General features: G+C 37.3%; 1 protein-coding gene across 4 annotated transcripts in view; it reads left to right on the top strand.

The window, feature by feature from the left end:
* PDE7B (phosphodiesterase 7B) overlaps window positions 1-22,390 on the top strand; it is a 355,539-nt gene that overhangs the window by 293,338 nt on the left and 39,811 nt on the right. For all 4 annotated transcript variants that reach the window (XM_074397412.1, XM_074397411.1, XM_003932465.4 and 1 more), the window contains 5 exons: window positions 13,264-13,415; window positions 15,022-15,085; window positions 17,551-17,646; window positions 20,138-20,238; window positions 21,726-21,857. In XM_074397412.1, coding sequence (XP_074253513.1) covers window positions 13,264-13,415; window positions 15,022-15,085; window positions 17,551-17,646; window positions 20,138-20,238; window positions 21,726-21,857 — 545 coding nt within the window. The remainder of the gene's footprint in view (window positions 1-13,263; window positions 13,416-15,021; window positions 15,086-17,550; window positions 17,647-20,137; window positions 20,239-21,725; window positions 21,858-22,390) is intronic.

Below are 22,390 nucleotides of genomic sequence, written 5' to 3'. Positions count from 1 at the left end.
TCCAATATAGGTGCATATAAGCTTGTTCTCAGAGCGCTATAGTTTCCATAGTCATAAGAATAAAAACATTTTTCTGATCGACCACTCCATCCCTGCCATGATTCTTTACCTCATCCGGAAGGGTGTGCAGGACCCAGTCCATTACCAGAAAGGATACAACCTCATAGAAGGCAACTCTCAAACCCATATGGGATTCACAGGGTGGTGCCAAAATCATCTTACATTTCTTCTCAGACTACCTTTCACTGGTACAGAGACCTCCTCCAATGGCTACTTGAAGGTCCCCTCTCTTTTGATCTCCCTTCCTCATTCCCTTTCTACTGCTCTGTCTTCTCGCCATCTCTACCTGGCCACACCCCCTTCATATATGCCAGGTGCCATCTTGCCTTTATCCCATGTGGAAAGAAAGGCTTCTGACTCCATCAAGTGTGAGGGGCAAAGTAGATCATCACTTTCTTGAGAATGGAGCACCTACTAGACAAATAATCTTTCTTTCTCTTTCTCATACTTTTTTCCTTATACACTGTATTAATTTCTAGGCGTTTTTATAATAAAACCTTCTCACCTGCCACAGCTGAAGTAGAAACAAAAGCAGTCAAGATGATAAAGAGCCAATCCCACCACATTCCTCTGGGTAATTGAGGGCAGAAACACTCAAATATTCTTGTATTAGTCCATTTTCAAGCTACTGATAAAGACATTCCAGAGACTGGGTCATTTATAAAGATACAGAGGTTTAATGAACTCAGTTCTGCATGGCTAGGGAGACCTCACCATCATGGCAGAAGGTGAAAGGCACATCTTACATGGCAGTGGCAAGACAGAAGTGAAAGCCAAGTGAAAGGGGTTCCCCCTTATAAAACCATCGGATCTCGTGAGACTTATTTACTACCATGGAAATAGTATGGGGGAAACCACCCCATGATTCAATTATCTCCCACTGGGTCCCTCCCATAACACAAGCGGAAATATGGGAGCTACCATTCAAGATGAGGTTTGGGTGAGGACACAGCCAAACCATATCAATTGTGTTGTTTGATATGGTTTGGTACCACAGTGCCTTGCACAGAGTAGGTATTCCATGGATATTTATTGGTGGAGGCTTCCCAGTGTACATCAGACTGCAAAAAAAAAAAAAAAGCCAATTCACTCCTCCTCAACTGCTTCCAGTTCATTCATTGACAACTACCAAAGAATATTATATATTTATTATACAGCCATTCCTGATTAATTCATTATGCAACATTATCAAGGGCGGAAGGGATATTTAGAAAACACATAAAAGACAAGAAAGGACAAAAGAAAGAAGATGGAGCTCACGGGCCATGTTAATCAAGAAAAGAAATTACGGATTATGCTCTGACACCATGACAACAGATGTCCCTCCAGATAAAATTTCCGGTGGCATTAAGGCTTGACTCCAAAGGGTTAAACACAAGGCCTGTGTGCATCCCGGCAGTTTGGTTTTTTTTTTGTTTTTTTTTTTCCAAGCTGCCTCTTTGCCCAAGTACCTCCCACTCTCTCCCTTCCCCACAAGCTGCTGCTCCACTCTATGTACATAACAAAAATGTTTGTCTTTTCCAAAGCTGGAGGCACTAACCAATGTCTGTGAATTTCTTTGTGTAATAACATAATAATCAAATGACATTAAGTCAGTGTCAAGTGAGACATGTGTTTTCAATTTTAAAACCCACAAGTGATTTAGTATTTATTTCCTAATACTTCATTTGTACACTTAGTGAAAGAAATAGGAAAGTCACACACGTAGCATCGCTTCTAAACTTTGCTATGAAATTGTTTCCCTAGTTGTTTTCTAGTTATCTTACAAGTTGTCTTTCAATATTAACATTATGGTATTTCTCACTCTCTTGTTCAATGATACCAAGTTTAATTTTCAGCCTTTACAACTTTTGATTTTTAAACACTTGCATTTATGAATTACACAGTTAGAATGAGTAAGAAATATCATTTTATTGTTTTTGCTTTACTATACTTTTTAACATGGTAAATAACTCATAATATGAGACCTACCATCTTAGCAAATTTTTAAGTGTACAGTAGTCTTGTTAACTGTAAGTACAATGTAGTGCAGCAGGCTCTAGAACTTTTTCATCTCGCATGACTGAAACTCCATATCCCTTCAACAGTGATTTCCCATTTCCACTTCCCCCACAACCACCATTCTACTTTCTGAGTCTATGAGTTTGGCTACTTCACTATACTTTTTCTTAAAGGAAGGAAACTTAAAATCCTTTGGGTGCTGATACATCATTTTGGATCACTATCTCCCAGAGAAAATAGGGTCCTGTGCGAGACTGCCTTATGTCGCCACTGTTTTCCCTTTCCTGTAAGAGAGCAGGAGATAATGACCAGAGCATCATCTTCAAGATCAGAAAGACCCAGATTCTAGTCCCTGCTCTGTGACTTATCCATTGCATGACTTTGGCTAAATTATTAAACCTTTCCAAACTCATGTCTTCATCTGTAAGATGTATCTATTTTAATAGCAACTTCACAATACCTACTTTTATGAAAATTAATTGGATCACAAATGTAAATTACCTAGTAGGTGCTCAATATTTTGGTTTCGTCACCCCAGCTGCAAGCCCTAGTCTCGCTATGGATTGAATACATGGAAGAGGAGTCCCAGTGTGTTTGTTCTAGATTAAATACATCAGATATATCTTTGGGAACTGTCCAGATACCCACACGGGTGGATACTGCAGTAGTCATCTAAAACAATTCTTTCTTCTCTCTGAACGAGTTCAATGTGAAAATGTATAGTTTTCTATGGCATGTTAATGTCTTAATGAAACCTGCTTCCTTGAGAGTGTCCTACACCAAGGGTACAGATATGATTAGTCCTAAGGTGTCACTATAATCCATAGAGAGCCATGGGCCCTAAGAAAAAAATCTCAATGCACAGGTAAATTTCTCAAGTTCTCTGAGGAGCTAAGGATAGTTACATTTAAAGAGTTATATTCCAACCACATAATTAAATCACAGAATCCACTCCAATAAAATATAATTCAAGCAGCCTCTGTAAATTGGTAACCTATAAAGGAAAAGGAATTAGCTTCCAATGCATTCCCTTTCTAAAGAATTAAACATAAAGGCTTTCTTTCTGGAAGTTTTTAGAAACCAAAGTTTCTATCTACACCTTTACCAATGGGTAAAGTTCGTACTAATCTACCATCATTCCAAAGATGCACCTATAATCATTTAGGAAAATCCAACAAATTCAGGAAATAAAGAGAGGTTCAAGCTCTTCTATACAGGGGATCATCCCTATTATCTGATGTGTTAGATGAATGAATCTTGCCTGTTCTGGACAATTACTTCAATTCAACAATTACATGATAGCACCTATCATGAGCCAGATAATACACTACGGTAGGCAGAAAAACAGCTTACACTCAATCAGTAGTCATCTCATTCCTTCATTCCTTCTTTCAGTAAGCACCTTTTAAGCCAGGCTTACATGGTCCTAGCCTAACAGGATTTAGTGCTCAGCATCTGCCGCATAGCAAGAGAGCTAAGTTACTACAATACCAGAGGAGAGCTGAATGCCTCTGACCAGGAGGCCAGGAGGAAATAGTTGAGGTGGGCTGCCGAAGGACTGATACATTTCAACAGGTGGGGAGAATATTCAATTGAGAAGGAGTATGGGAATCCAGATAGAAAAAGAAGACTATTGGAGGGGGGCATGGCATAAAAACAGCAAGAGCAGAGATATCTGCAGGGTACTTGTGGGAGATAAAAATGGAAAAGTTGGCCTCACATTGTGGAGGGCCATGAATGCCAGAATAAATCATATAAACTTAATTAAGGAGACAATGGGGGACCATTGAAGGACTTGGAGCAGAGGGCTGACATGGTAGGAGTTGTGCCTGAGGAACAAATCTGTTGGTGGTAGGTGAGATAGACTGAACGGGTTGACTAAAGGCACTCAGATGCGTTAATCCAATATCTTGGGATAGATAATTGGATTAACTAGCAGAGAGAGCGACAGAAGAGAAGCAGTTGTATGTCCATCTGGAACTTTTGCAGTCAAACATGACATCCCAAACCTATCTCCCAGATAAAAGACCCCTTGCTTTAAATGTATGCTGAGAACTAGAGAGTTAACGCAGCAGTTTCTAACCTCTGGAGACTTAGAATCAACTGAAAGTTTGGTCACTCAATTTGCTCACCACAAACCGTTGCCCTCAAAACTCCGGATTTGCTAAACATTTCAAACTCTGAGAAGCGGAGGGGTCCATAAAACCACATTGCGCCTGGCACGTATTACTTCTTTAGGATGGAGGAAACTTGATCTGCTTCTTACTAATCTATTTAAATTTCATTTAAACTGGGACTTCGAAAAACCTTTCTATTGCCTAGAGAAACCATCGGAGCTTACTTTTAAAGCCTTTTTTCCTCCTTACAAAAAGCAAACAATAGTTTCCAAGCATCCCTGAACCCCAGATGTCAGAGATTTGTAATCCATTTGTTGGGATGGAGTTTATGGTAGACCAAAAAAAAAAAAAATCGGCTAGAAATGGCAGATTTTGCCAAAAATCCACGTGTTGCATGGTTAAGGAGACAAGCATTTGATCCTCTTGAACACCTTCCAAGTGTGCTGCCTGCAAGTGACCCAGCCTTTGAGCAGTCAGCTAGGAAGGAGCTCATTCTGTTAAATTACTCAAATCAGCCATGTTGGCTTTCCCTTCACTGTCAAGAACATAAAAGAAAAATGGCAATTGAAAAAAAAATAAGCATGTTAAAAAGGAGAGTGAGAGAAACGATTTCACTCTGCCTTTAAGGAGACTTTCCTATTCCTCCACCTCCTCCTCCCACTCGGTGGCAATGTTGAAACAAAGCTCTTCTTCTAGTGACAGCCATCAAGAAGTCGTGAGTATTTTTTGTACACAGAAGAGCTAATGACATAAGGCTTTGATACATTCTATTCAAAACCTGAGTTTGGAGAACTTAAAATAACTTTTGAGTTCCTTTAAACTCAAACAGATTTCCCAACTTCAAATTAAATTTTAAGATGATGGTTTATTTTGGTTTAGGCTTTTCTCTCCCTTTCTTACTTTTTTCTCTCTCTCTTTTTGGTGGTTTTATTATTGTAGATGTTTTGTTGTGTGTGTTTTTACATGGTTTTTAATATTTACAACTGATCTCACTTTTCTATTAAAAATTAAGCCTAGCAAATGCCCTAAATGTTAAGAAATTTAATTTGTTTTTGCCTTAAATTGCTTAGAATTTCAAAGTCATTTATAATGACTTTGTCTTAAAAATAGGTTCATCCATGTGAGAAAATTTCCACACTTGATGATGTTAAGGGCCAGATAATATATTTGGTTGTCATGAATTTCTACCCATCATTTTCTGACCACTGAAAATATACACAGGAAGAAATAAACAAATATGACCACTTATGACCCCTGGTGATTTCTGAAAGACTAGGGGAGACATAGTATTTTATTTTAAAATGTTTTCTGGCAGCTAGTTATTTTATGAATAAATGGAACTTTAATATCTAGAGATCCTAAACTGTAAAAGGGGGGATTTGAATACTGAAATCATTACGACCAAGTTTAAGTTATGAAATTTGCTAAAAGCACATGAAAATAAACTGAAGTGTTTAATACATTAAAGTGAACACTGACTCATCCAGAGAACATCTTTAGCACTTCATCAGAGTCCATACTGTAAGTTCTGGAAATCAATCAATACTGTTTTCTACACACAACTTCTTTAAATAATTTTATTTTAATTTCTTAAAGAAGTCTGTATAAAAATTATTTTTACATGGTGACTGCATCTTAGGCTAGGTTACTTCCATCTTAAAATTGTCATGTATGCTTTCAAGAAAACTGTCATCCTAGACCACACTAACCTTCCAATTTTGCAGGGATCATGAACCCTGAACTAGTAGAACATGTGAAAGAATGGAAGAGCTGTGCTGTAAAACTGCTACTTGTGCTTTAGAATACTTAAAGTCAAACTAATAGTTTCTCCTGTTTTTTAAAGCTGCATATTGAAAACAAGAATTTCACCCTGATTTCTCCCGAGTTCAGCATTCTTGAACTTAGATGCGAGCACACACATCAGGAAAGTAATTTAATTCCGTCAGCATGTATTTCACACCTATAACTTGTAGGACTTTGTGGAAATTCAAAGAAAATTTAACAGAAATCTCGTCTTTAAAAGCTTACAGCCAATAAGAAAGTCAAATATGTGAATAAGAGTGAAGTTTGCAACCATACAAGACACAATTGAGTGTTAGAGCACAAGTCCAGAAAGCAAAGGACAAAAAGTGCGACTACAGTCAATAATAACTGTACATTGAAACAGTAACTAAAAGAGTATAATTGGATTCTTTGCAACGGAAAGGATAAATGCTTGAAGGCATGAATACCCCATTTTCTGTGATGTGCTATTACACATTGCATGTCTGTATCAAAAGATCTCATGTACCCCGTAAATCTATATAAACTTACTATGTAACCACAAAAATTAAAAATTATAGAAAATGAAAAATAAAATAAATAATGACAAAAAAAGCAAAGGACAGCAGCAGTGGCAAGAGGACCTGGACCCTGGAACTCCATTTTGAGGTTGAATCGGAAAATGATTATAAAAATGAACATGTACAAGTTTTAGCATCTTCCATTTAACCAGTTGGCTTATTGTTCAAAAAGAGCATTTAACAGTGATGTCTCTGTAAATGAAGAGAATTTATTCAAATTTAATTAGCAAATTTTTTACTGTTTCCATTATATGTAAGATTATTATACACTAGATACCAGGGGTCACAAAGGGTGATTAAATGGTTTCTGACTTTGGAGTGTAATAGTTGTTTACCAATAACTCTGTAGTACAAGACATATTTAAAAACCCTGTAGCAGATGGATGCAGTGGTACATGACTGTAATCCCAGCTACTCTGGAGGCTGAAGTGAGAGAATTGTTTTTAGGGCAGGAGTTTGAGGTTGTAGCACACTGTGATTGTGCACCTGTGAATAGCTACCACACTCCAGCTTGGGCAGCATAGCAAGACTGTCACTTAAAAAAAAAAAAAAACTCCTATAAAAGAAAGATAAACAAAGTCTATGAATAGCCACTAAGCAAGCAAGAAATTTTATTAGAATAATTACTAGCTCAATAATTATCAAAGTAGGGCTTAATAACACATTAGAAGAAGTTCAGCTGGACTGATACTCAAAAGTGCTAATATTAGGTTTATGTAGCTGGATCTCCATGGGTGCTTACAGCCAGCTCTGCTCACTTAAACATAAAGGCTTTCTTTGTTCTCACATTACCTGAGCTACTTCTGCACCAATTACTAACTACTCGACTTCTGGAAACAGTTGGCATAGACCTATTTCAGGGAACCAGGTATACAGTTGACAGAAACACCTCATACCTCATCATATAGATATATTTAAAGCTTTTTTTAAATCTCAGATATTTATTCTAGATTTCTCCTAGTACCAAAATTAGTCAGCCCCATATACAGAGAATATGCCATAGAGAAAGTACTCAAAAATAAAAATAATTTTAATGTATTTTTCCATTTAAGCCAACCCCAACTTGTAAAATTTAAAAATTGCTGTACTGGCAGTGCCAATACAAATTTTGTATTCCTAAAATTAGCACCAAAGTAATGCAAAAACGCATTAATATGTAGATATTTGTGATATTTACAAAAGAAAAAGTGAGAAGAAAATGAATTTCATAGTTCAAGTCAATGCTCACATAGATAAAGCAATGAAACATTCTGAAATACCTTTTTATAACTATTCCAAATGAGAATCTGGAAACCATAAAACAATAAAATCCAAACAAAGGTGCATTAGGATAACTGTAAATGCCTTTAGGTAATGATTTGTAAAACCGTATAAAGGTCTTAAATAAACCTGTCGTTTTATTACTAGGAACACTGTTAACATTCCCTAGATTTTTACAAGAGGAACCTAGCTGAGCTATCTGCAAGATTTAGCTTGATCATTTAAGTTTCTACCCAGAAATACATATCACTATACCCTTAATTATCAAAGTAAATATGGTAGCTATGCAGTGGACGTCCTTTCGGAAACAAATATATCAGCTCTTTATCAATAATTAACACATTTAAATACTTCAAAAAGGAGGACCTTGCACTATTATGTAGAGGTGCTTTAGTCACAGATTGTTATATGAATTTTTTTCTCCAAGCTGTATCTTCAGCTTCTTATATCTTCATTTTTCATTATCTCACAAAACACAAAATGCTCCCTAAATGACACTTGATTGATAAATTATTAATGTTAGTTTAAATAAACTTATTTTTCCTGGATGGTTGCATGTTCTTCCCCTTTAGAAAGCTACCTTGAGGCTTCTTTTTCCAATTAGCTTTAGGTATGTCCTTAAATAAGAAAATTAAGTGCTACTGTTTTCACAAATGACTATGTAGCATTGCTTCTGAATCATTTTCTTGTTAATCAAAGGATAACCCAGATAGAAGTTAAAGGGAGTAGTCATGCCCTGCCTTGGTATTTTAGAAAATATTGGCCACCAGTTAACACTGCAACTTGTCAGATACCTACTTGCCCATCAGAGACAGAAGGTTTGAAAGTACACAAAGACTATACATCATGATGACCAATTTGTTCAAAAACTTTGAACATTTTTATGGGGAAAGACATTGTATGCTGCATTTTTTAACCTACAAAGCATCAGAAAAAATTATGAAAAGATACGTTGGCTAGCTTTATTTTATTATTGTATTTTTTTAACACCATCTGAGTTTATGCTTCAAAGACTGGTCAAGTGTGGTAGCTCACACTTACAATCCCAGCATGTATGTTTGGCCCAGGCAGGAGGATCAGCAGCCCTAGCAACACAGTCATACCCCATCTCTATTATTTTTTTTAATTTGAAAAAAAAAGATGCAAGACAGGCTAGAGTGAGGGGAATGAGACACTGGCCTTACTTAAAATTTAGGAGAGTACCAAATAACTCAGTGATCAAGATGTATCATATCTTAATGCAATATTTTTAAAAATCAAAACAAAAACCAAGAAAAGTCATGAGAAACAATATGTCAAAAATTTGAATAAAGATCAAAAGAGGTCTGCAATTCTGTTATGTTACTGAAATAGGTTAAGGAATCTTGCTGTTTTCTTCTTTGTTGTAAAAATAAAAACAGATCTAAATATCTCCAGCTGCTGGCATCATTAGTTTAGTAATACTTTAGTCAAAATTGCTGAATAGAAACCATTATTTCCTATCATCTACACTTAAGATAGGTCACTTAATTTGAATGTCATTATCTTAGCTATGAATCTTCCCAAAGTACTACACTACTTGAAAAGCTAAAGAGAAGTTTAAGAAATAATCCATCATTTCAATTTGCTATGTTTGTGACATAGTCCCATCATTCAGGGTTATGTTACTTGCTTCTAAGTTTATTACATAAATAGAGGTATACTTTCAGCTACATAACACCTTTTCTTTTAGTATTTTGGAATGGGGGAATTTTTATAGAATATGAACAAAAGAAAAATATCATCTATAGATATTTTCTTTTAGATTGTTCTTATACATAATACCGGAATAATTTGTTTATTGAATAATTGGTTTCATTCTATATAGAGCTATTACTATGTTTCTTTACTTTTCCATGTAGCAAAACTCCTTAAAAGAGTGGTCTACACTTCATATTGTTTCAAACTTTGTCTCCACAGTTTTTCTCTTCTTAAACTTTTTATCATAAAATAACTTCAATGAATCAAAAATCTGCAAGAATACTCATATACTCTTTCTCCATATGCACCATTTGTTATAATTTGCAATCTTTGCCTTACTGCTATACGTTTTTCTTAACACTTGATTATACATATTATGCCACTTTATTACTAAATATTTCAGCATCTGTTTTCTAAGAATGAAGGCATTCTTTTGTAATCACACTTCAATGATCACATTTAAGAAGTTTAACATGGATTTGGATTTATGCATGAGACGTTAGTGTTAATATCTAATATAGAACACTAACGTCTCATGCATAAATCCAGATCCAAAATTGTCCTAATAACATCATTTATGACATTTTTTTCTGATTCAGAATCCAGCTAAGGGTCATGCATTGCATTTAGCGCACTGTCTCTGGTATCCATTATTATGAAACAATACCTAAGGTTGTGTTTGTCTTTTATGATATCGACACTTTTTAAGAGTGCACAGGCTGGTTATTTTGTGGAGTGTCCTTTAATGATTTTTTCTAATGTATCCTCTTTATTGGAATCAAATATGCATTTGGGGCAGTGACACAGTACATATGATGTTGTAACTTCAATGCATTATATCAGGGAGAGCATGATGTCAGTTTCTGATGGTATTAACTTGGATTACTTAGAGAAGACGATGCCCCCTCTGCATTTTCCACTAAAATTTACACATTTTTTTCTTCTCCAATTAATCAGTCTTCTGTGGGTAAATGCTTTGATACTGGGTAATTGCCCTATTGCTTTTTAAACTTTCACTTAATAATTTTGGTATCTGTTAATGATTCTGGCCTTTGTTATAAGGATAAAATCAGATCTAAACTTAGTATCTCCAGCTCATGGCATCATTAGTTTAGTAATATTTTAGTCAAAATTCGTGAATAGAAACCATTCACTATTCACTGAACCAGTCATGAGCATATTGACTGCAAAATGGTAATTTTCCAACTCTATTATTTCTTCTACATTTATTGGTTGGCACATTCTGCAAGGAAGATACTTCACTTTTCCTTATGTATTTACTTGCTTACCTTGCCACCGGTACGAACTCATTGGTTCTTACTTCAGCTAATGGTTTCTAATTCTTTTGTTATTCATTTTGAGGCTCAAATTTTCCCATATTTTCTCAGAAAGACCCCTTGATGTTGCCACACTTCTATCATTTTTAAATGATTCCATCATTTTTTGAGCTCTCCCTTATTTTCTGGTATAACAAGATGCTACAGTTCATCTGGTACATTTTCCATCCCAGCCTTAGAATTGGCCATTTCACCAAGATAAATCTGGTTCCTATTAGCAAAAAGTCATATTTGAAAACAAAAATTTGGGTGCTAGATATGCTCACTGCTCCAGGGTGTGGCTGCTTCTAGGCACACAATAAAATGTGCTCAAGTACTTTGTGCAGTTCATGGCCAAGTCTCAGTCTTCATGGTACCTGACCCATTAGCAGCATTTAATTTTGATGATCACACCTTTCTCTTGGCAGTACAGTCTTCATGAAGCTTCTAGGAAATGATGGTCTCTTGGTTTTCCTCTGTCCTCAATGGGATACTCCTTCCCAGTCCCTTTTAATTTTCCCTACTTTTCTCTATACTCATGTAAAGTTGAGGACTCTGATCCTTTTCTCATGTGTATGTATACTTACTCCCTAGGTAATCTCATCTGACAACTCTCAAGTTTTTATCTCAAACCCAGTATTCTCCCTCAAGCTCTGGATTTTACGTCCATTTATTTCTACTTAGCATGTTCACCTGCATCTCCAATAGATGTCTAAATACAACATATATAAAATCAAATCTTTCCAGACCTGGTCCACCAGTAGCCTGCCCTTAAATTATGCCTTTGCATACATAATGCAACCTAAATAACAAACTGATTTTGGTCATTCACTGCCATCAGGGAGCACCCATTGTTTCCTCTGCCTCTGCCATCTGTTGTGATTTTGAGTTCCATAGAGGAAAGGGGGAGATGGGAGAAGGTAGGACAGAAGTCAAAATTACTGTACATATAAGCTGTACATTTCCTGTGAGACTGTTAAATTCACTCTACATTCAAAATTGGCAGCAGACGTCACTAACATGGCCCTAGAGTGATTCATATAATTTCAGCTGAGGTAAGAAATATCTTGACAGACATTCAAATGTGTTTGGGGTATTTCTGGACAATCACTGTGATGTCAACAGTCAGGTTTTGAAAGACACATGTGAAATGAGTATTAAAATATTTCTACTGGTGGCCAGGCATGGTGGCTCATGTCTGTCATCTCAGCACTTTGGGAGGCCGAGGCAGGTGGATCAAGTCAGGTGTTCAAGACCAGCCTGGCCAAGATGGTGAAACCTCATCTCTACTAATAAAGCAAAAATTAGCTGGGCTTGGTGGTGGACACCTGTAATCCTAGGTACTTAGGCGGTTGAGGGAGAGAATTGCTTGAACCCAGGAGTCAGAGGTTGCAGTGAGCTGAGATCGCACCACTGCATTCCAGCCTGGGCGACAGAGCAAGACTCAGTCTCAAAAAAAAAAAAAAAAAAAAAAAAAAAAAATCTACTGTTAAGATTAGATTTTTATGGCAACCAGTAAAAATGAAGGCATCATTAGGAAGTAAACATCCCTGCTTCTTATCAGGGCACCCAGTTCACTTCATGCTAAGATTTTTTGGATTTTTTGGTTCCTTTGCCAGTGATGTTCCTGGGATATTCGGAACCATTTCCTCATGTGTAAACTGGTGTAGTCACAACTCTTCTAATTAGGTGGAAAAGTTCATCATACTAGTCAGAGTGTGGGATGAGAATGTGGTCTAAATGTTTGAGTCTCCAGTTCAATTCCACTATAGTAGAAAAAGAATAACTGCTCATTTCAAATGCATGCAGAAGTGTGTGAATTTCACTTAGCATACCAGCATCATTAACAAGAAAATGAAATTCTTAATTCATATATTTCATGGCCTTCCAAAATTAAATTCTGAAACACCTTGACATTTTAGTAAGTGTAATATATAAGAAATATCGATATAATGTAGGCCAGGCATGGTGGTTTTCTCCTATAATCCCAGCAATTTGGGAGGCCAAGGTGGGTGAGTAGCTTCAGCTCAGGAGTTCAAGACCAGCCTGAGCAACATGGTAAAAACTCGTCTCTATAAAAAATACAAAAATTGGTCAGACATGGTGGTGCATGCTTGTAGTCCCAACTACTCAGGAGCCTGAGATGGGATGATCACTTGAGCCCAGAAGGCGGAGGTTGAAGTGAGCCAAGATTGCGCCACTGCACTCCAGACTAGAAAACAGAGTGAGACCATGTGTCAAAAAATAAATAAGTAAAAAATAGAAAGAAAGAAATGTCAGGTATGGTCATGAAGCATTTCAAATGTAGAGTTCAATAGACCACGTTCTTAAAAGCACAGAGAGCATCTTTTAAATTTCTCTGCTTTTTAACACATTATAGTTTTACAGAGTGGAGAAAACTGGCTCTTTTTTAAATATACAAATTTCTTGACTTGATGACTTTCACAGATACAACATACTCAGGGGAGATTGGCACCAAGAAAAAGGTGAAAAGACTATTAAGCTTTCAAAGATACTTCCATGCATCAAGGCTGCTTCGTGGAATTATACCACAAGCCCCTCTCCACCTGCTGGATGAAGACTACCTTGGACAAGCAAGGGTAAGCTGACTGCCCTCTGTCTCCTCACAGTAGGCCGGTGCCCAAGAGCATGTGCCTCAGCTGATAGCACTGGGGTTGGAGTCCTGCTCAGCCTCTGAGGAGCTCTGTGACCCTGAGCTCATTATTCTGTACATCTGGACTTGTTCCTCTAATAGAAAATGAAATTAACAGAAACATCCCCCTTATGAGGTATATGAAGTAAACCATGTTTATATGCTTAATATGCCCATGCCTAACACATACTAACCATTTTCATGTTTATAAAGGTACAAAACATATTTACACAATATTAATAAAGCAAAATTTTTGACTGGTGGATTACTAATGAGAGAATAACTAAATTTTTTAATTCATTAAATTATCTCATTGTAATGGCTACACTAAAAATACCCAATAATTATCAACTCTTAATTCTACTTTAGGCTGTTAATGCAGTGTATTTTCCTTTTCATAATTTTAATTCATTTGAATAAATTTTAATAATTCCACAATTATTTTTCTAATCCATTGATCTGAGAGTAGAAATTAATGTGTGACAATCTGAAAAATGTGTACAGGTTATGTCTAGCCCAAACTGCCAGAGGAATTTCAATTTCAGCAATAAATGCCCCAGTTTATACAGAGATCGAAGATAGATTTTATAGCTTACATGCTAAGTAATATGATACTAATTATATCTATTAAGAAATATATACCATTGGCAGGGCACCTTGCCTCATGCCTATAATCCCAGTACTTTCAGAGGCTGAGGCATGAGGATTGCTTAAGCTCAGGAGGTCAAGGCTGCAATGAGGTATGATGATGCTACTGCACTCCAACTTGGGGGACAGAGTGAGACCAGGTCTTAAAAAGAAAGGAAGGAAGGGAGAGAGAGAGGGAGAGAGGGGAAAAGAAAGAGGAAAAGGAAGAGGAAGGAGGAGGAGGAGGAAGAGGAGGAGGAGGGAGGAGAGTGAGGGAAGGAAAAGAAGGAAGGGAAGAGGAGGAGAAGGCAGGCATGCAGGCTAGTAATACATGCCACTGGAGAAAGGAACAGCAAGTTATGTCAAAAGAGCTCATTCCCAACAGATCTTCAAAAGGAAAAACAAAATCATTCCTAACAAAATCATTCCTAAGAACTTAAGGCCTGAGATTGGACAAATTTTTGAAAGTTTGCTTGTTTGTTTGTTAAGAAAAGAACAAGCCTAAGCTTCCCCAGCCCTGGAATGTCACTGACAGAGCACTCTTGGTGGTGTCTCTCCTCTAAGCAGCCGTGTCTCAAGAAAAGGGTGTGAGATGTAGAAAGGACAGAGGGCTGAAAGTCCAGCTTTCAGAGGCCAAGTCCTGGGGCTGACTGTGATACTGTGTGACTTCAGTAAAAGACTCACAGAATCTAAAGCTCAGACATAACCTAATATCCCTTCATTTTTCTGATGTGTTGTGAAGGTCTTTCTGTGTCATGCTGAGGCATTTTAATTTTATGGTAGGACGTAGAGAAACTATTGAGTTGCACTAGATGGTAGTATGCTAGGATTTTCAACTTTTTAATTGTTTAATCCACTGTATCTCAAAGTAAACGTTTGAGTCTCCAGTGATTCATTTGCGTGCTGTTTTTTGTTTGCCTTTTCAGCATATGCTCTCCAAAGTGGGAATGTGGGATTTTGACATTTTCTTGTTTGATCGCTTGACAAATGGTAAGTTACCCAAAAGAATTCTCACTCAAATACACACCATAAAGTGGGATTAATTTCATGAAAAACAAAATTTATTTTTAAACACTGCTATTCCTTTTTCCCTCTTTTTCCATTTTCATAAATCTACAGCTACTGAAGAAAGACTAGGGTAAGGGAAAATTAACTCAGATGAAGAATAAGGACTGAATTTGACCTTAGAATCTTAAGACAGTTTCCTTCTGGCCTTGATGATCCCAAAGGAATTTAGAAATCACAGATTAGATTCTTTTCTTGCAGAATATTTTGGCCACATTCAAAAGTAGGGAGTTCTTTGTTGATGAAAACTAGAAACAAAAGCATATCTCATCAGCCCTGACTTTTATAGGGCAGGGTGCTCGTGCAGTTGAGCTAAGTCTTCTCTGCTGCTGGTATTGCTCAAAGATGTTTGACGTCATCAGAAGGAAACAATGTAAAAGCTTAGGCTGTAGCCAGAGGGAAAAGTAAACATCCTCACTGGTGTCACTTCTTATATTTTTGTGCCTACAAAGACCTTCCTTAAGAAAATAATAAAAGCCTATTATATTTTTTATGGACCTCTTTATAATTTTAATTATTCACATTTCTTTACAGGCAGATGATGGGATTTAGAAACTCAGCCAAGCTTTAAATAGATTTCTGATATACATAATGTATTTTATATCTTTGGCATTTCTTTACTATTCACTTTAAATATTGGAACAGTTGTTTCCATACTGTCTTTTTAGTTTGTGTGTGTTTATTATTATACTTTAAGTTCTGGGGTACATGTGCAGATCATGCCAGTTTGTTACATAGATATACACGTGCCATGGTGGTTTGCTGCACCTATCCCCGTCATCTACATTAGATATTTCTCCTAATGTTACCCCTCCCCAATCCCCCCACCCCCTGTTATCCCTCCCCTAGTCCCCCCACCCCGCAACAAGCCACAGTGTGTGATGTTTCCCTCCCTGTGTCCATGTGTTCTCATTGTTCAACACCCACTTATGAGTGAGAACATGCAGTGTTTAAAAACCTATTATATTTTTATCTGGCCATTAAACAAATGCTGATGAGCTTTGAGAGCCAATTAAAGACATCACATTTAATGCTGATGTTGATAGTTCTCATCATTTGCCAGCTTTGTTCTTTAAGTCATTATATATGGTTTTTTCATCATTCTATTGCTTGGCAAACAATATGCAGTTGAGAGAAATACAGCGTAAGACCATGAAATGGGCCTTTACATTGTGGAAAGCAAACTAGACCATAGAGAGATGAATCTCATAATTTTGCACTTCATTTTGCTCAAATCAGCTGAGAAATGGATACTGGTAAATGAAGTTACCTGTGAACAAAAGGACTTGTTAAATGGTATTTGTTTAAAAGAGAATATAATCATGACTCTCACAGAAATATGAAATGGCCACATGTCAGAGATTTTCTTTAACTCAATTAACTAGAGATCCAGTAAGATGCTACAACTAGTTCAAAGAAGAAGTCAAAGAGCCTCACATGTGTACACAGTATACACCACATATATCTAAGAAATTCTGAAATTGATTTATAAGTAGACACAAAATCAAGAGGGGGAAATAAATTGTATTTCCACCTAACTGATTTCGTTTTTCCTATGTTTTCTTCCAGTAGTTTCATAGTTTCAGGTCTTACATATAAGTCTTAGTGTTGATTTTTTATGTGGTGAGAGATAAAGGTCTAATTTCATTCTTCTACATGTGGATATCCAGCTTTCCCTGCACCATTTACTGAAGAGATGTCCTTTCCCTAATGTGTTTTTGGTGCCTTTGCAAAACATCAGTTGGCTTACAGATGCATGAATTTATTTCTGTGTTCTCTGTTCTGTTCCATTGGTCTCACTGTCCGTGCTTTTAAAATTCAAAATCATTTATACCTAAATAAACAATATTTCTTGAATCCTTACAAGTCATTACAGCTTCAATTTTGCATCTCTGCTGACTTGAATTCTAAAATAGCTCATAGTCAGATCTCCTCTTGAGTGATTTTCCATAGGAAGAAGAATAGGCTATGACTATTAAGCAGTACAGTGGTTTAGATACACCTGTAAATGGAATAGTCAACTGGAAGTGACTTAAGGAACATTTCAAGTGGCCATAAGCTGTGTCTTTAAAAAAATATACATATACATGTGCATGTGTGGGTGGGTGTGTATGTATCCCCAACACCTCAGTAGACAGATTCCTTCTAACTCTTAATGTTTTCATTGCCTTTGGTGAAGGGAGGAGGCCTGAGCTAATTTTCCTTGTACAATAAGAAAAAACCTAGGACCAGATCATAGTAATATGCTCTATACTTGAATAATTTCACACCAAAAGGGGAAAAATATTCTATCAGAGAAACTTTATAACAGAGACTTTGGATCTTATTGCCAATATTGATATTTTAGCGGTGGTAAACACGAGGTAAAGGAAGTGACTGTTTTCCTGCAGGAAACAGCCTGGTAACACTGCTGTGCCACCTCTTCAATACACATGGACTTATTCACCATTTCAAGTTAGATATGGTGACCTTACACAGATTTTTAGGTAAGTCTTTTCTTCACGTTTCTAGTCCCATCCTCATGAATAATGGCAATGCATAATACTCTTTAATATAAAGTAATAAGAACCATAGGATGATGAAGACCTCCAATTAATCTTAAAAGATCTCATCTTACTTTTAAAATATGGTTTGTCCATCCTAAATCATTTAAAAGTTGTTTACGTGATTATAGTTGATCCTGAATAACTTGGGGGTTAGGGGTGCTGACCCCCTATGTAGTAAAAAAATCTGTATATAGCTTTTGACTCTCAAAAACCCAACTACTAATAGCTTACTACTATTGACTGGAAGCCTTACCAATAACAAATAGTTAATTAGCACATACTTAGTATGTTCTATGTATTATGTACTATGTTCTTACAGCAAAGACAGATAAAATGTATTTTAAAAATTGCAGGGAAGAGCAAATGTATTTACTATTCATCAAGTGGAAGTGGAACATCTTGAAGGTTTTCATCCTCATCATCTTCACACTAAGTAGGCTGAGGAAGAAGAGGAAGAGCAGGGGTTGGTCTTGCTGTCCCAGGGGTGGCAGAGGCAGAAAAAAATCTGAGTACAAGGAGACTCATGTGGTTTAAACCCATGTGGTCGAGGGTCAAGTGTAGTTATGTTTATAATAAAGTATACATAAAGAAACCCACCAGGAACATATACTTTTCAAAGATGATACTGGTCTGCTGACATATTAACAAACCTCCAGCAGCATGTGCCTCAAATAATTCTAATCAGGACATGAGTTATTGAAAATTTTCAATAGGCTTTTAAAAAAATAGTAACTGCCATTTATGTAGTATCCACTATGGGCAGAGTACTTTTGGCAAGTTATTTCTAACCATTTAAACAAATCTGCATGTAGGATGTTATCATCACCATTTGCCCCGTAGCTTAGAGAGGTACATAGAGGTTTCATTACTTTCCCAAAGCCAACAGCTAGTGAGTGGCAGAATCTGAGTCCAAGCCTAGCTCTGTTGACTGGGGAGCCCGCCATCTCTCCACTCAACTCCATCATTACTCTGTGTCGAAAGGCAGCCTCACTTCTTATTTAAATTTGTGCATATTCTTATTTATCTGCCAGTGTATTTTTCAGGGCACATTTCTAATCACCAAATGACTTTCCTCTGCCATTTGGCACGTTTCTGGCTTTTGACTTGCCACATGGCTGTACTTTGATTTTGGAAGCTGACTTAATGCCATCAGAAGAAAATAACAGGCACAACAGTAATAACGGCAGCCACAACCAGGTTTCTATGGTGCTTACATCTGCTGGACGCTCTTCCAAGGACTTGCATATATTAATAAACACATGTAATCCTTACTCAGGGCTATTGCTATCCTCATCTTACAGAGAAGGAAACTGAGCAAACTTGGCAGTTAAGTAACTTGCCCAATACAGACCTTAATGATAGCGGGTTTAAATATGATTGTAATATATACCTGCTGAATAAAAGTGTGTGCAACACAACAGAAATATTTGAACCAGCCACAACACGGCTCATTACCAGAAACCCAAATATTCTCAAGCTGACTATTTTAATTGATTGAGCAAACTACTGGCCATGCGTAGGACCAAGTAATTTTGATTTGTCTAAAAAGAGAGATACAGATACAGATACTTCGGACACATGTATCTACCCAGAAAACATGTAAAGAATGCAAAGATTTGGCAACAGAATTAACACCAGAATCCAGAGCCAGATTCACAGCAAATGGCTGAATCTCGCCACACTTGCAAATCAGGATGTTCTATACACACTGAATATATTGCATCCTGAGCATCACCTTGGTTATGAGCTGAAGCAGGCTAGTGTCTTCCATAAAGAGCAAACCAAAATTGCCCTGCCTGGGTCTCTGCTTGGTTCCAAGAGTACCCTAAGCCTTGCATTAGACAGCAGGAGCATGAAAAATGATATTCTAACTTGAATAAGGTAGAAATAAATCCAAGGAGTCTGCAGCTGGATCAAGGCAGTACTCTGAATTTCTGCCCTAAGAAGCCCTGATTTGCTTTCGTTGGTATTTGTTATTCAAGTGTTAACCAGTCTTTGGATATCAGTCTTCTGATGCTACCAGGGCTTTTTGAAGGAAATCTCATTTGTGGCATATTTTTTATAAATGACAGAAATATATACTCAATTAAAGTCTAGTGTGAGATAAAGTTGTCCTTTTCCTACGTATTTATTTTTCCTATGAATGACAGCCTTTACGAGTGTTAGAAGGGGAGGATTTATGAAGGAGGCGAGAAATCTCAAGGCCTCACAAATCTTTTTGGCCTTTCTCCCCTCTGCTGTCCATCTCTGCTCTCTGCTAAAAACAGCCTAGCGGAACTGCCAAGCTTGCAAACCACGTTTATTTTTAAAGCATCTCTAGGCTGCACATTTTGAAGACGCTGATATTTTTAAGCAAACAGCACCCACAGTAAGTCTAAGCTAGTATACCACTCCTATTTGGGTTTTTGTTAATTATCTGTTTACCTCCTAGTCATGGTTCAAGAAGATTACCACAGCCAAAACCCGTATCACAATGCTGTTCACGCAGCCGACGTCACCCAGGCCATGCACTGCTACCTGAAAGAGCCAAAGGTAAAGCAAGACCCAGCTCCTCCTCAGCCACCTGGAAATGCCAAGGAAACTACCTGCTAGGCCCAAGTCACCCAACATATCTGAGTAACTATGTTATGTGTCATTAACAATGTGAACACAAATTATCAGTATTATGGTTCCAGTATCAGCTCTCAAAGTCTTTCAAAGTTCATGAAAAAGGATGGGGCTCATCTGAGGTTTTCTTTCATATTTTGTATATTTTGAGGCTGTATTCAGACCAAAAAAAAAAAACCTTCTCCTCTATGATAATCTACATTTTAGATATCTTCAGTGGTCCCAAGAACTAGTTCTGTGTCTTGGATCTTGGCCACAAACAGCACCAGCATTGAACTTTGCTAGGAAAAGTCTCCTACCTCATGAGTTTTGATCAACAAATGGAATCAGAGCTCCTAAGTCTGATGTTCTATTTCCTACTGAGCCAACTGGATATCCTGATTCAGGGCCCAAGAAAACTTGTGAATGTCAAAGACCTCTCAGCAAGCATGTTCTGATGCAATAAACCAATCCAAAGTTAAAAATTTTAAACATCATAATAATGCTCAATATTCCAGATTTAGACAGTCCTTAGCTGTATAAAATCTGCTGGTACAAGGTACAGGGTGAGTTTTCTTAAGGTTTCTGGAGAACTGTATTCTAATACTGTTGAGTTCAATCTGTTTTTAACATTCCCCTACATACACGGATGCTTTGACAGCAACCACTAAATATACAGATGCCAAACAGGTACTCTCAGGATAAAGCTGAGTGGTGGATGCCTCATCCCTGCAAAATATCGCAAGGAAATTAATGGCTTTGCTTTTTTAATTTCCAAGTAGTCCAAACTTTGTAATATGTCATACAGTTGTATTTTTTTTCTCCTCTCCCGCCTTCCCCATACAGTTGCATTTTTAGTTAGTACTGGATTCCTATGTCTCTGCTTATTTCCCTAGCTAACCAGAAAATCACAGATTCTCATACATTCTCCCACTATTTATTACACATTAAAAAATGCAGATCTTGCAAGTCAGCCCACTTCTTTCAAAGTGGCAAAGATCTATTAAACAGTTGAAATTCACAAATGATTTTTTAATATGTCCATCACTGCAACTTCAACTTTTTTCTTCATTTACACCTTTCTCTAGGAGCAAGGCTGATTTCAGGCTCTGTCTTCTCCCTATCCACCCAACAGCAGTGTTGCCGACAAGCAACGCCATCATAACAGCAAAACAAAATAGAGTGGAGTAGGAAGAAGGGGATACCTGAATGATCTACACAATTTGAGTTTACTCAATTATTTCTCACACAGTCCTTTCCTTTTTGCCTGCAATTATGTGACTATCACCTCATTTAATGCTTCAGAGGGTAAAGGTCTGGCTGATACGATTAAACAATGCCATGATGATTCATTCTGTTTGATTTAGCCAAAATGACTATGAGCCTATTTGTGGAAACACACCAGTCAATCTCCCAATTGGTATTTTTAACAGCTCGCCAGCTTCCTCACGCCTCTGGACATCATGCTTGGATTGCTGGCTGCAGCAGCACACGATGTGGACCACCCAGGGGTGAACCAGCCATTTTTGATAAAAACCAACCACCATCTTGCCAACCTGTATCAGGTAAGGGAGCCCAACCTGGAGCCAGACACAGCATGATCAATTGCCTTCGGCCCAGTGCTCAAGCCTGAATCTTGCCCATGGAGACAGCCTAACTTTAGGATCAGCCTCAATGATGGAGACACATCCAAACAGCATGGGTTTGAAATAGGCCCAGCATATCCCCCAAGGGAGATTAAATTAAATTACAAGGATATACAAAGAATTCAATTTGCTCCAAAGCAGGTTTGAAATTGCCTTAAGTTGAACAGGATCCTTGAACCTCCCCTCTCATGGTCTGAGAAGATCTGTTGCTATGGAGGCTATCTTGTACATAATGACCAGCTGAAGCCAGTTCCTGCAGGACTGCTATGGATACTTCCTAGGTAAAATCCTAATTCAGACTTGAGTCTCTGGGGCCATTTCTGAACTGTGTGTTGGCCTCTGAGTCAGAGATACATCATTAAAGACAATAGGCATCCTTCATTGTCATAAAATAGTTGAGCAACATGAGAAGGTTGGCCTGAAGGATTCTTATCTACAATATTGTTTCAGAT

Source organism: Saimiri boliviensis, chromosome 4 (assembly GCF_048565385.1).
Source record: "Saimiri boliviensis isolate mSaiBol1 chromosome 4, mSaiBol1.pri, whole genome shotgun sequence".
Classification (NCBI taxonomy): domain Eukaryota; kingdom Metazoa; phylum Chordata; class Mammalia; order Primates; family Cebidae; genus Saimiri; species Saimiri boliviensis.
The sequence above is the reverse complement of the archived record's forward strand: the minus strand, read 5'-3'. Positions and strand labels throughout refer to the sequence as shown.